The following is a 13,053-nucleotide window of genomic DNA, read 5'->3' as shown; positions in this document are numbered from 1 at the left end:
GCCAAAAATAGGTTTTGTTTTGAGACATAAAACAACAAAAGCCCCCAAACTGATGTTAAAGTTTGGACAGGGAAACCCTTGTCAAAGCTTGCTACTTCACTGCAGCTTGTAGGAAACTGGAAACTCAGTGGAACTGACGTGAAAGACAACTGGGGAAACCTTCTCTAATTCTGCATAATCAGTCAGTCATTTTAAATGTCTCCCTGACCCCATCCCTGCCAGTTCTCCAAACCTGTGCTCAGCTCTTTCTGGGATCAATAGAGAAGATTGTCTATTGGGGGAGGTAAGGCCTCATTTGGAAACAATTCTCGTTCACCTGGATTGACTTCTGCTAGACTGTACCTTATTATTCAAAGAGTAGTCTAAAGAACACGAGCCATTTGCATTCAGAAAATGACACTTGTGCAAAAGGTTACAATGCAAAGGTTTTACACACTTTCTGCCAGTACATAAAAACTGTCTCCACGCCCACATCTCTCTTCTTGACTTACAACCTATGATTACCATACCTTTAAATGAGTAAGTACCAGTTTTTCAACTGAAGATGAAAATGGCTCAATTTTAGACACTCAAGCTGACAGAAAGGATCCCTGTGACACAATAAATGTAACGGCTACTCTACATAATTTTTATCCATGCTCAGGTATTTATTAGAATGGGAATACTTGATTTTCAAATTACTTAAGAGGAGGGTTTGAGGTTAACATCTGAACTTTCCTATCATATGTAGGTAATTATTTTTCTCTTTTAAAACTTGAGTATATTATTGACTCTGCAAGGTCAGATCTACATGTAAAATTCTATGAACAGGTTTTGTGTATACTCAGAAGTGAGGCCTGTTAAATGTATGCCTCAAGAAACTTATAGAAATGTTTTGAAGAGTGCATATTAACATGAACCTGTCATGTTTTTCAATCACACTGTTCCCCGCTAATGACATTTAATTGAAATCAAACACCACGTATAAACAACAAAACACTAGCATGGAAAAGCCAAACAGAACCCAATTTAATACAATATATCAATGGGGAAAATAGTACTGGATATATTAGTTACATTCTACATCAATCCAATAGACTATCCTGTAAACAACACAGTAAGGTAACACTTCAGAAACAGAATTTATCCACCAAGACTGTACAGTAAGCTTACTACAGTACTCTGCAAGTTCACTTAACATCAATCATTTTGGAAAAAAAACTAGAAAACTTTATGGTTAACTTCAACATGATAATCATATCAGATGGGTAATTCTTGTAATACGGAGCTGATAATTCAAATAAATGTCAAAGCTATATGGTCGTATTCTATATGCTAACTCATATACAATTAATAATCCATACTAGGTAACACACAGTGGTCAATTTTCTATTCACTTTAATATCTCCAAAGATTTTTGAATGCTTTATTTTCAATTTTCAGCTGGTGTATGTGCTTAATATATGGACTGCACCATGCTTATTGTCGTGTTGGTAGAAGAGGACATACGAGAATACATATAGAAAGGCCATATGGAGTTTCTTGCTGAGACATTCTGATACTCCGTAACTCTGCTGCTCAGAATTTCAACTGAAATAGAAAACAAAACAAGAGAATCAGTAAGAAATAGTGAAGGGTTATTGAACAAGGTGTTAGGAGACTAGTTCTTATTCCTTCTATAAGTGAACTAAGCCAAGATAGTCTCCACTCTGAATTTCAGAACCTATGTCTGTGACAGTAGGGCTAAGACAAACAAGCACTAACCAGACATAGACCTAGGACAGTCTATGGGAGATTCCCATGATGGGCAGTATTTAAGGCATTACCTAATAATGGAAACCATTTTGCTCATGAACCAGCCATCAGTTTATCTTATTCATCAGACATGTACCCCTAAGATGTACTTAATACCAAACACTTTGAAAAGGTTCAATAGTAAACAAAGATTTACACTTTTAGCTGAATATCTTACACCCTTGCAGAAATATCTCCAGTAAGTCATATACTATTATACAAAATGACATTTTTGATATTTGGAGAAAATTTTTACACTGGTTACATGTGAAAATTATTATATTCTACCAAATGTCTTATTTTTTAAAGGAATCAAGTAGAAGAAAAACAATTCTTCAAACATATTTTTATGTAAATCCATTTTGTTTGGATTTTCTTCACCTATGAGAAATGAGCAAGTATTGGACAAACCTCCACTGTCATGTCTAGAGATTTCTCAATTTGCTACTATCCCAAATAACACCCATGAAAACAATTCTAACTTCCAGCTCCTTCAGTTCTCCCATGTCTTTTTAGAACATTCCTTATGACTGAGGGGACCTGCTTATCTAGTGTATAATAGCTTTGGGCTTTTGTCTGAAACAGTGTTAGGGACTTAATAATGGGAGATGGTGAGTTAGGGAAGCAGCAGGCATATCAGCTACCTCCTCCAAGCATGTGACAGACCCAATGTGAGAGTCCTTCAAGCTCTCTACACCTACAACTGTATTGGAGCAGGTTCATTTGTTAGGTTTCTGGAGTTCAGGTACCTAGGATTTTTAAATATCTTCAACAGACATGTTCCATGTGAATGAATGCTTGAACTCAGTGTGTGCTGCTAATGGTCCCTGGACCGGGCAAAGGAGAGGTCAAATGTTAAGGGTGGACAAAGAATGAAAATAATTACTGGACTGCTAAATTATTTTGTATGTCATTCAAACTTCCAAACAGCTAATGCAATTCTACTTATCTTACATGGGAAGCAACATACTGTAACCTACAGAAAGAGCACAGCTTTTTGTACTGACTCAAAAACATAACACTCACTGTCTTTAACATGATCATATCAGCCAAATTCTGACAAATTTACTTTGTTACTTAAACAAAAAAATGAAGCTTAAAAATCTTAAAAATTCAGCCCAGTGTGGTGCTGCATGTCTTTGATCCCAATACTCAGAGACAGAGTCAGGCAGACCTTTGAGTTTGAGGCCAGTCTGGTCTGCAAAGTGAGTTCCAGGACAGCCGGGGCTACAGAGAAATCTGGTCTTGAAAACAAAACAAACAAGTAAAAAAGTTTCAAGAATTAAAATTCAAATGTGATTTGCGCTTTCGGCTTAAAAAAATCTTGCCCCTTTGAAACTAGAAAAACATTACTGAGTCTATGAGCTCATTAGAAAAATATAGTAACAGCTGTCATCTCTATATCACAAAAATCATCTTTCTGGCATTTCAGTTTCAAAATTTTTGAATTCAGGCAAATTCAAGTTATAAGCAATGTCTTTACATGAAAATGTTTACTCAAACCTTAGCAAATACAACTGTGTATATAAAAGATACAACCTACAAATATCTATTAATACTTAAAGAAACTTACTGTTCTACTGGTAACTTCTACATCTGAGAAACAAACATGCTCCTATTCAGTTCATCTATTGAAAAGTGGGGCATCTATAGTAGTAAAAAAGATTTTAGATTAAAATGATTTCTTAGGAGAATCCTGTAATTATTTTGCTCACTGCTTGAGTTTGTTACATTAAAATGATGATCAATTTCACTGAAACCTTTAAGCATATTTACGATTTCCATTGTGTCAGTTTTACAGAGGAGAGGTTGGAGTGTGGTTTATCCATCAAATGAATGTTGTGTGCTTCTTGACTATCATGCTGGAAATTTAAGCAGCAGCTTTGGGGCAAGTGAGCACTCTGATAAGGCAGCACGGGTATCACAGTACTCAGTAGCTACTGTACTAATTGCCTCACAACTTCAAGATTTCCTAAAAATTGGCCACTTGCCTGTGACTCTGCCTGAAAAATCTAAACCAAATGAAAGTGGAAACAACACAAACACATCTAATGTCTACAAGAGAAGGAATTTCTGATGTAATCACTGGGTGATAATAAAGATGCGCATTCCTTGGAAAGAAATGTGATCGCATGCTTTCTTTCCAGTTGAATTGCAAGTAAAGGAGATGTGTTTACTAAATCTAAGTTCAAACACAATAACCAAAAACAAGGGGGGGGGCTGTAAAATAACTTTTCCTCTTCACCAAGATGAGAAAGCTTTTAAGACATATTCAGTACAGCATATACACTTGAGGATTGGTGTGGTAGCAATAAATTGATATAGAAAAACATGAATAATATCTGCTTACAAATTAACAATGGGTAAAATATTGCCAAGTAATCCTGAGAAAATTGAAAATCATATACAGTACCCTAATTATACATAAAAAACAAAAGTTCCAAATCTAACAACTGGTTAAGAAACACATAAGCACATGGACTAATAACTTTCACCAATCCAAAAGGCATATACTGTGCTTTTTCAACACATTGTGGTTATCTAAGTCTGAACAGATGAAATAAATGGCCAAACCTGATTGCCTGTAGTTGTTGGAACGAAGGGAACGCTGGTGGCAGGTGTTGCTGCTGCAGACACAGTGGAAGGTGTAGCACCGTGCATCATGGGCACTTTCAGTAGGAAATCATGGAAGCAACACATGGAAGGGTGAAGCATTTACACAACCATGACAGATACGATGGAATGGGGCATAGTAGATATCCCAGCAACAAGCCACGTAACATCATCATGATGGATATACACCAGGGTGCAGCATGCAATCAAAGTCAGTGCAAAGCAGCACAGCATGGAATGGAGGAAAATTTAAAGAGAGAAAGGGGAAAGCCAATTATAATTACCATTAAGGATAACAGCCATTCTTAACATTTTGAGCAACCAAACATTGTAGTGTATTCAAAAGGATGAATTTTCAGGACGGGTTGTAATGAATGCATATGAAAAAATTCTGCTGTTACCAGGACTACCTAGTAAAGCTAGCTAAGCAGACAAGTCACTGAAGTTGAACAGTCAAAATTAATTAGGGTATTGTCAACTGGTGTTTGAGTTCACTGGCAAGTGCTGTTACTAGATTTTTCTGGTACAAATGGCAGTTTTCCGTGTACTTACCTGCTCAGCATATAAAAAGAACAGTGGTTCTGTCAAGTATATGACAGAAGAGAGGATATGAAGAATACAGTGGACTATGTATTCAGCTTGGTAAGTTCCTTGGAAATTTTCGCTATTGTCAAATACACAGTGGTTCATAGTAAATCTTGTCTTCAAAAGAAATATTAGAGCTACAATGGCTAGCAGCTGCAGAATCCTTTTCAGGATGTTTTGCTTTGCTTTGCTACTTTCTATTTCATTCTCAAAGCTTTTGGATGCTTTTCTAATTTACAGCTTATTTTGGAAATCCAATCAGGGAATTAATGTGTGAATGGGAAGCATACATATATAATAATTTATCAAGTCTACCTCAGTCAAATTCAGATTTCCTGAAAGTCTACTGGCAAAGTGAATGGCCAAGAGGAAAATGCAATCAATGCCAAAGTAAGTAAGACTGTCCCCCAAATAGTGATTAACAGAAACTCCATAGCTGTCCCTTTTATCCATCTCTGGCTACTCATTTCCTACAGTCATCCTTCATTGTCTCACGAGCTAATTCTAAAACCACTCATGTTTCTCCCATTGGAAGTACAGCAACTGTGCAGGAAGCAGCAGTGCCAAAGCATGCAATTGCATTCATAAGCAGAGTTCTGAAAGGGAAAGGATAAGGAAGCAGCCCCAAGAAACAGGTCACAAATTGTGAAAGCAGAGACACATTTCTCAAAGTTGCAGACGTCTGTTCTTCCACTTACATTTACAGAATGTTCCTGTTAGTATCAATGCAATGCTAATTCCTATGGTGACAGCTAATCCTTCAATAACAGGCCTCATCCTTTTGCCAGGGTTCAGATCTTGCTGTATTTGTGCTGTTTCTATGTGGTCATCACTTTGACCTTTCTTTTTTATCTCAATAGCTCTGTAATCACTTTAACCTAGCATTGGGATAGAGGTCAAGCTGCTGCAAATTCTCTAAGATGAGAGGAACTGAGTTGGTAGGAGAAGCCAATATGTGTTCCTTTTCCCCTAATCTAAACAAAAGTAATTTCTCATGATCTGTTTCTGGTTCCCATGAAGACTATAGGAACTGTGACCTCCCAGTGGCTTTCTCATTTTCTTTTCTATTAATGAAATACAAACTCGCTTAGGGAAGGCCACCATATTGTGGTGGTGGCTAACTAAAAAACTGTGTGTAACTGGTTATTCCACTTGATCTTAGCCAAAAGTCTGAGAGGATATGACTGGTAGTTTAAAAATCACATGGCAGATGATGCTCCATCCTTGGATACTACAGAATCCAAAAATGGGCTGTAGAGATGGCTCAGCCATTAAAGAATAAAGTCACAACTAATATATATATATATATATGAATCCATCAAAGAACACGGCAGGATGGTCTAGCTTTGCTTAAGTCATCCTTTCTCAACATCTTTGTAATAAATGCTTACACTATAAGAGTAACTTTGGGAGGTGATTGTTTCATTGCAGTTTATAAATTATATATTTGAAATGTATTTTTAAAATAATAGATACCAGACTAAAAATGATCAAGTTTCACTGTGGAAAGAAACATTTTAATATTTCAGTTGCTGTTTTTAGGACAGGAATGGAAAAGGCAGGGCTAAAATTTGGCTACAGTGGCAACCTACTAGAACTTGAGAAATAAGTCTACTTTGATTCCAAAGAATACCATATTAAACCCTAAATACTCAGAAAATGTCCACTCACATCACCTTGCCACTTATGTGTTTATAGCCACAGTAGAAAAATGCTTTTAGGTTAGAGAAAGTTGAGAATTTTTGTACAAAACCTACCAAAAGTTGAAGCGGGTGCCATGCACAGTATTGGCCCTGTACACCATGCAGAAAGCGTGAAAAGTAAAGAAAAGAGAGATTTCATTATTCAGGCCTTACAGATAGAAGTGAATTTAAACTAGAAAGATCATTTTTGCAATATCAATGAATCAGCACATGCAGACTAGTAATCACCCATGCTTATAGTTACAGGTTAGATTGAAGACCACAGACCCAGGGAGTAAAAGTAATTCAAAGGTTAAAAAGAACTTTATGTTTTCTTTAAAGAATTGAGTCCAGGGCTTTGCACATGCTAGACAAGTTCTCTATTAGACATACGATCCCAAATATTTACTTTCACTTAAAAATAATTTCCAAGAGTTAGAGGCTAAAGCTAACAGCTTTACATATACCTATAAATTTACTATACATTTAAGGATTTTAAAAATTATTGATCTTGTTATATCACAGTTATATGGACTACAGAATTTTACACATTGAAGTTGGAAAATGCTTTTGACAGATAATTCCTATCTATGAAGTAATGACTACAAGTCAAGTAATTAGATGAGATAAATTCAAGTGTATCAACCAAGTGAATCAACCTTCAGAAGCAAACAAAAACTCTCCTAGTTTAATTTCCATCATTTCCAAAATCATATGTTATTCTAGATAATAGCAAATTAAGTATAATTGTTTTATTTTACTTGTAGTCAAAATGCATGATGACTATCCTCCAACAAAAGCCCTTTAGAAGCTACTTTGCAGTATACATGTTCAAACTGCTAACTCTAGATGCCCAGAACTGTGCTCTCACCTGTAGGGATAAATGCCGGCTGCGGCAGCTGCATGTTAGCCAGAGCCTGTTGGTAGTGGAAAACATTGGGATTAAAGACTGGGGTGGCACCATTGGCCTTATCAAGGGCTGACCTCTTTGGTATCAGTTGAAGTGCACCAGGCGGCAGGGCCTATAGAAAAGGGATGAAACAGTAATTATTATCAGAGAAGTAAAAATGTCCTCATACCAAGTAAGTGCCAATTATCTAAGATACAACCTGGGGAACCAACACAGGGTATCCACGGAGTAACACTTTACATAAGTAGTGGGTACTCAGCAGGGAAACAGCTACAAAGACTAGCTGTTTCAGTGCAAATAGTTAGTATGAAACAGAAATATAAAAGGAGCAGGCCGTTTCATGTCCCTAATCGATAAGACTTGGGATAGGATGTGATAGAAAACTCGAACAGCAAATTGTCATACACAACTTACTTCTTAGATGTAAGTAACAATAGTAAACAAGTAAACAATAGAAATGAGAAGAGCAGAAGTGACAGGTAGAAGAGAACAAAGATTCCTGTCTATTAAAGTCCCAGCATGGACGGAGGGGATAAATGGCATGCAGGCATTGGCATTATAATACCATAATCCTGAAAAACAAAATCAAATTTAGACAAAGACCTCAGGTTCAAATCTTCTAAGTGTATATGTAAAAACTCACCTGTAAGAAAAGGCAGGTGAATCATTCCTCTCTACCACCTAGCTCACTCTTGTGTTATAAATTTAAGTGAAATGTAAAAAATTTGCAGTTCTTTTTAAACTGAGGCTCTCTGCACAGTTTAGTATAAAATGTTTGATTCATTAAATATTCATTAATTAGTTTTAATTCTAAAATCTATCAAAACTTTTAAGCCCTTCTTCTATGTCTAAAGTTCTCTCAGAGTCTCACTGTTCGTTTACTGCCCAAAGCAGATCCTAGATCAGAGTCCCTGGAAAAGTTTAACATTACTTTGCATTTTTCCTTCAGCAAAATATGTGCTATTTCAGTAAGTGCCAGCAACACCGAGGTGTGCTTCAAATGCCTCAGGAGACAGGAACACTTCAACGGAGAAGCTAGCCTTTCCAAGTACCAAAACGAGTCATGCCATGACCTCCTGATGCCCATGGATATTAAAAGCCTAAAATGATCTATATTTTCTTTTGAGAACCCTTCCTTTGATGAATACATTATTTTGATTGTCAAAATAAGTCAGATGAAAATAAACCAAGTAGCTTTAGAGATGCCTAATTTCCAGCTTTCTCTGAGAACAGATTGCAAAGTTCATGACAGATACTCATTTGTAAAATGCCAGTTATCATTCCAAATGCCTTTTTTTTTAAACCATCGAGGTGAAATGCATTCATTGAACATTTTACCAGAGCAGGACAGGAGCTTCCTCATTTGCATGCACATATAATTTGGTGATTATAGACTTAGGGGTTGCACAGGTAAAATGAAGCTTATTTAATTTTGTCCCCCACTGGGAATATGGGTGGAGATCTTGGTAGCAAAAATCAAACAAGCAAAAAATGTGGCAAGCAACATAGCAAAATAATTCATAGTTGTGAAACATTTGAGTAATTTTAACTTTGACTTCTAACACTACAGTGTTACAATTAGTCTTTCTACTTACTTCAGTTAGCGTTATCAATCAGAACTAACTCTTGCCCATAACTGCCTGCTAGAGCAATTCAAAGGAGAGGTCTTTTCCCTCAGTCATGTCCAAATCTCCCTGAAGATATGGCTGCCTTCTGCCTTGATCTTCCCTCCTGTCTGCACCATACAGCCAGAACAGAAAGGTAATCTTGACCTTTGGGAAATTCGAGCTGTTTAATGCCCTATCTTTTTGCACTGTGTTTTCAAAGGGCATTAAGAATGTGAGTAATAAAGCATCCATGAAAGTGGCTCACAGAAAACAGAGGCAACTCTGCCATCTTTGAATATTCAGGCTAGTCAGACTATAACAGGCACTCAATATGATTTACTGTTTAAATCATATAATTTACCTTTCTCTAAAATTAAGAAAAAAGAATAGTGAGTTAAAAATAATCATGAATAAAGCTTTTAAATAATTATCTTTAGAAAGTCTTAGCAAATAAAGTAGAATATATAGGTTCTTATTGTCTAGCATGTAACTTTGGCTATTCATATTAAGAGACACTCGAGTAGTCAGTCTTTTGTGCATGCAAAATAATAGACTAAGTGGGCTTATATGAAGCCCACAGTCCTAACTTGCTCTTACCATTGCAGCAGCCGCTGAATGGTTCATCTGGTGATGAGCTGCCTTGAGCTTGGCTTGCAAGTGTGGAGGAGGATGAAAGTACTTGCATTTCTCCCGGGAGCATCGGCCTTTAATGTAATCCATGCAGATTGTCACAGTATTGTCAGACACTTCAATCATAGAAGCATCAGTAGGGTGAGCATAGCGACACTCACTCTCCCCACGGGTACAATTTCCACGCTGAAATTCACGGCAAATCTTAAACAGGAAAACAAACACACACATACATTCCCAGTGATAAGTGGAAGGTGACTGGCTTTATTTACTTTCCACGAAGATATGAAGGTCACATACACATTTTGTCATTTATGTAGGAAACAGCTAGAAACGATGAAAGGTAATAGAAAGCAATATTCACCCTAAGACAAAAACCATAATTTTTTATTTCCATGAGGGGTGTGGAAATCACATTTTCCACAAAATGTCTATTTGCCTTACACTGACATAGTAGGACCTAAAGTATTACTGAAAATGTGTTTGCACCTTTAATCCCAGCACTCGGGAGGCAGAGACAAGTGGATCTCTGAGTTCAAGGCCAGCCTGGTCTACAAGAGCCAGTTCCAGGACAGGCTCCAAAGCTACAGAGAAACTCTGCTCAGAAAACAAAACAAAACAAAACAAAACAAAAAACAACAAAAAAAAAAGCTAAAAGAAAATGTGTTTGAATCCTGAAGTAAACATATGCCCTCAAATGTAATTACTTCTTTAAGGCCTAGGGTGATTCTTCAGCACACAGCAATGTTACATAGCCAATTTGTAAACCACATTGAGTCACGTGTATATTTAGATTCCATTCTAATACATGATTAGGGATTCAATTGGTTGCCAATGGAGCTGACTTTCTAAGAAATAAACCAGTTATTTTTCCTAGCGAACAAAGAATAGCAATTAAAGGAAAATTAAAGGGTGCCAATAAATCAAAGGATGTTTGAAATTTCTTTTAAATTCTTTAGGTTTCATATTTACTATGAAATACATAGTTCTTAACAGGAGAGAGTGTTTAGATGCTATTCATAACCCACATCCATACAGCTTCACATTCTATAACTGTAAAATGTTAGGTTCATTTTTTTCCAGTTTATCATTCTAGAAAGTAGAGACTCATGAGCAAATCCAGTTAATCCATTCTATAAAGCTCCAGCATGGGTATAAAGAAAATTCTCACTCAGACTTCCTATAGAGTGGCTCATGTTTGGGTATACTTGAAACAGTGTTTGACCTACTGCACAACAAAATACATTCACTTCAGAACAAGGTCTAACTGAAGCTAAAAAAGGTTAACATTCTTTCTCAGACTCCTTATATGCTAAAAGGTACTCGGATATACTTATTTAAAACATTCAACAAATTAGGCTCTGAAAATGTACATTATGCATAATGTTAATATCCATTCTACAAGCATTTATATATGTATCCACAAATACCTCCAGTCTATCTGTACGAGCTGGTTTTGGGGCAGGAACTCCAGGCAATGCAAGAGGTGGATTTCCAGGAAACACAACTGGAGTATTTGGTAAAAAATCAGTAGGAACCAGGCCCATCCCAGGATGATGCATGTAAGGATTGAAAGCCATGGCAGGATTAGCTGCAAGCGATGGATTCATAGGAAAAGATGCCTGTGTTCAAAAGAGAGAAAAAGAGGTAAACATATCCTTCTTACTATTTATTACACCGGGTATTCTCAAAGAAAGCATTTCCTAAGATACTATTAGCTTTTTTCTTTTTGAGATTCAATAATCAAATCATTTTATTATATTTATTATATAATTATGTCTTTTTATTTTATATTTAAAATTATATATTAATTTTTGTATATTTATATTATATCGTTTTATCACTTCACCTTTCCCTGTCCTCCTTCCAAATCCTCCCATAGAACCTTTCCTTGCTCTCTTTAAAATTTATGGCCTTTTTTCATTAATTGACATACATACATATGTATATACTACTGTTATATAATCACCACTGTTTCTTGATTTTTTTTTTTTTGTCTTTTACTAATTCCCATAAAGGAATAGCTTTTAAAACGACATCTATAGGCATGAACTTTACTGGTAAGCCAATTTTTGAAAAAGCCGTAATTTTACCAATGAATGACAGTACATATAAACAAGATTTCTCTTGCTTCCTCACATAGCCATGCCTTTAAATGTGGACTCTGTGTACTCCTGGGAGACCTTTTCCTTTCACTTTCTCCTTTCTCTTCCCAGCTGTAATGCTGCCTGTCCCATGTCCAATCACCTAACAGTGGCCTTCTTTCTTTTCTGGGCCAACTGATATTTATAGAAGACTTGAAAAAGGAAACAGTAATTTAGAAAAAGTGAATGCTTTACCAATTTACCATCTACCTAAAATGAGGATAGTATTGTCATTTTACTTTTACTTTATTGTATTTTTACTATTTTACTACAGGTCCTGTTTCGTAAACTAATCTCTCTTACCCAGCCTTGTCTTTATCTAGGGGGTAGATGATACTCATAGTTCAAAAGGTGGCCCTAGAAATGCTATGAGGATCCCTATTAGGGAAGAAGAGATCAGATAACAGGAGTTCCATAATTTAGAGTATAACTAGCTAAAAAAAAAAGGCCTTAGAAATGCAAAGGGTTAGTACTGTATTCTCTCTCTTTACAGTTCCTGCATTCAAAGAGATTGGTACATGTACTGCCTTTAGTATCAGGAATGGCACATTTTATCAGCTTACTGTGCTCTTTTCCAGTTTGTGCATCTTTTCCTTTCGACGTGGTTATCATTTCATTGATAGTTCTCTTGTCCTCCCTAAAGTACGAATACTTAATGACTTGTAGATATAATTGAAGGTACACTTTAAAGATAAATTTTAAGTTTAATGAATGAATAATAAATATTACTTATATATTTCCAGTAGCAATTTAATAAAGTAATAACTAGTGTTATCTCGCTGTATTTTATTAAGTGCATGTGTTTTTTCTTGCATTCATTTTCTTTCTTTCATTGGAGAAATCAAGCTGCACCCACAGCTGCTAAGTTGCAGTCGAAGGGCTTCTTCTAAATACAGGGAGAATAGGAATCTAAGGAGTCTTGTGGGGTCATATGTATAACCTCCACCTCACCTTCCATGCTTACTTGGAATGTTCACTGGCACAGCCACCTGAAGAAACCCTGAAGGCCAAGCTGGCTGCTAAGGAAGTGCTCCCACTTTAGCAATCCACCTTATGTAAATGCACCATATAAGCTGTGGGTTCTCTTAGGAAGACCAGAAAGAATCCAG

At 36.3% G+C, this 13,053-nt stretch overlaps 1 protein-coding gene across 1 annotated transcript in view; it reads right to left on the bottom strand.

The window, feature by feature from the left end:
• Positions 1 to 986: 986 nt before the first annotated feature.
• Mbnl3 (muscleblind like splicing regulator 3) overlaps positions 987 to 13,053 on the bottom strand; it is a 50,049-nt gene continuing 37,982 nt past the window's right edge. Inside the window, exons 3-8 of the mRNA XM_013352435.2 lie at positions 11,231 to 11,422; positions 9,768 to 10,004; positions 7,525 to 7,675; positions 6,729 to 6,764; positions 4,348 to 4,442; positions 987 to 1,569 (exon numbers count right to left, since the gene is read on the bottom strand). Of these exons, the coding sequence (XP_013207889.2) occupies positions 1,558 to 1,569; positions 4,348 to 4,442; positions 6,729 to 6,764; positions 7,525 to 7,675; positions 9,768 to 10,004; positions 11,231 to 11,422 (723 nt within the window). The 3' untranslated portion in view covers positions 987 to 1,557. The remainder of the gene's footprint in view (positions 1,570 to 4,347; positions 4,443 to 6,728; positions 6,765 to 7,524; positions 7,676 to 9,767; positions 10,005 to 11,230; positions 11,423 to 13,053) is intronic.

This window comes from Microtus ochrogaster, linkage group LG10, assembly GCF_000317375.1.
Source record: "Microtus ochrogaster isolate Prairie Vole_2 linkage group LG10, MicOch1.0, whole genome shotgun sequence".
Lineage (NCBI taxonomy): Eukaryota > Metazoa > Chordata > Mammalia > Rodentia > Cricetidae > Microtus > Microtus ochrogaster.
This window is presented reverse-complemented; position numbering and strand designations above follow the sequence as displayed.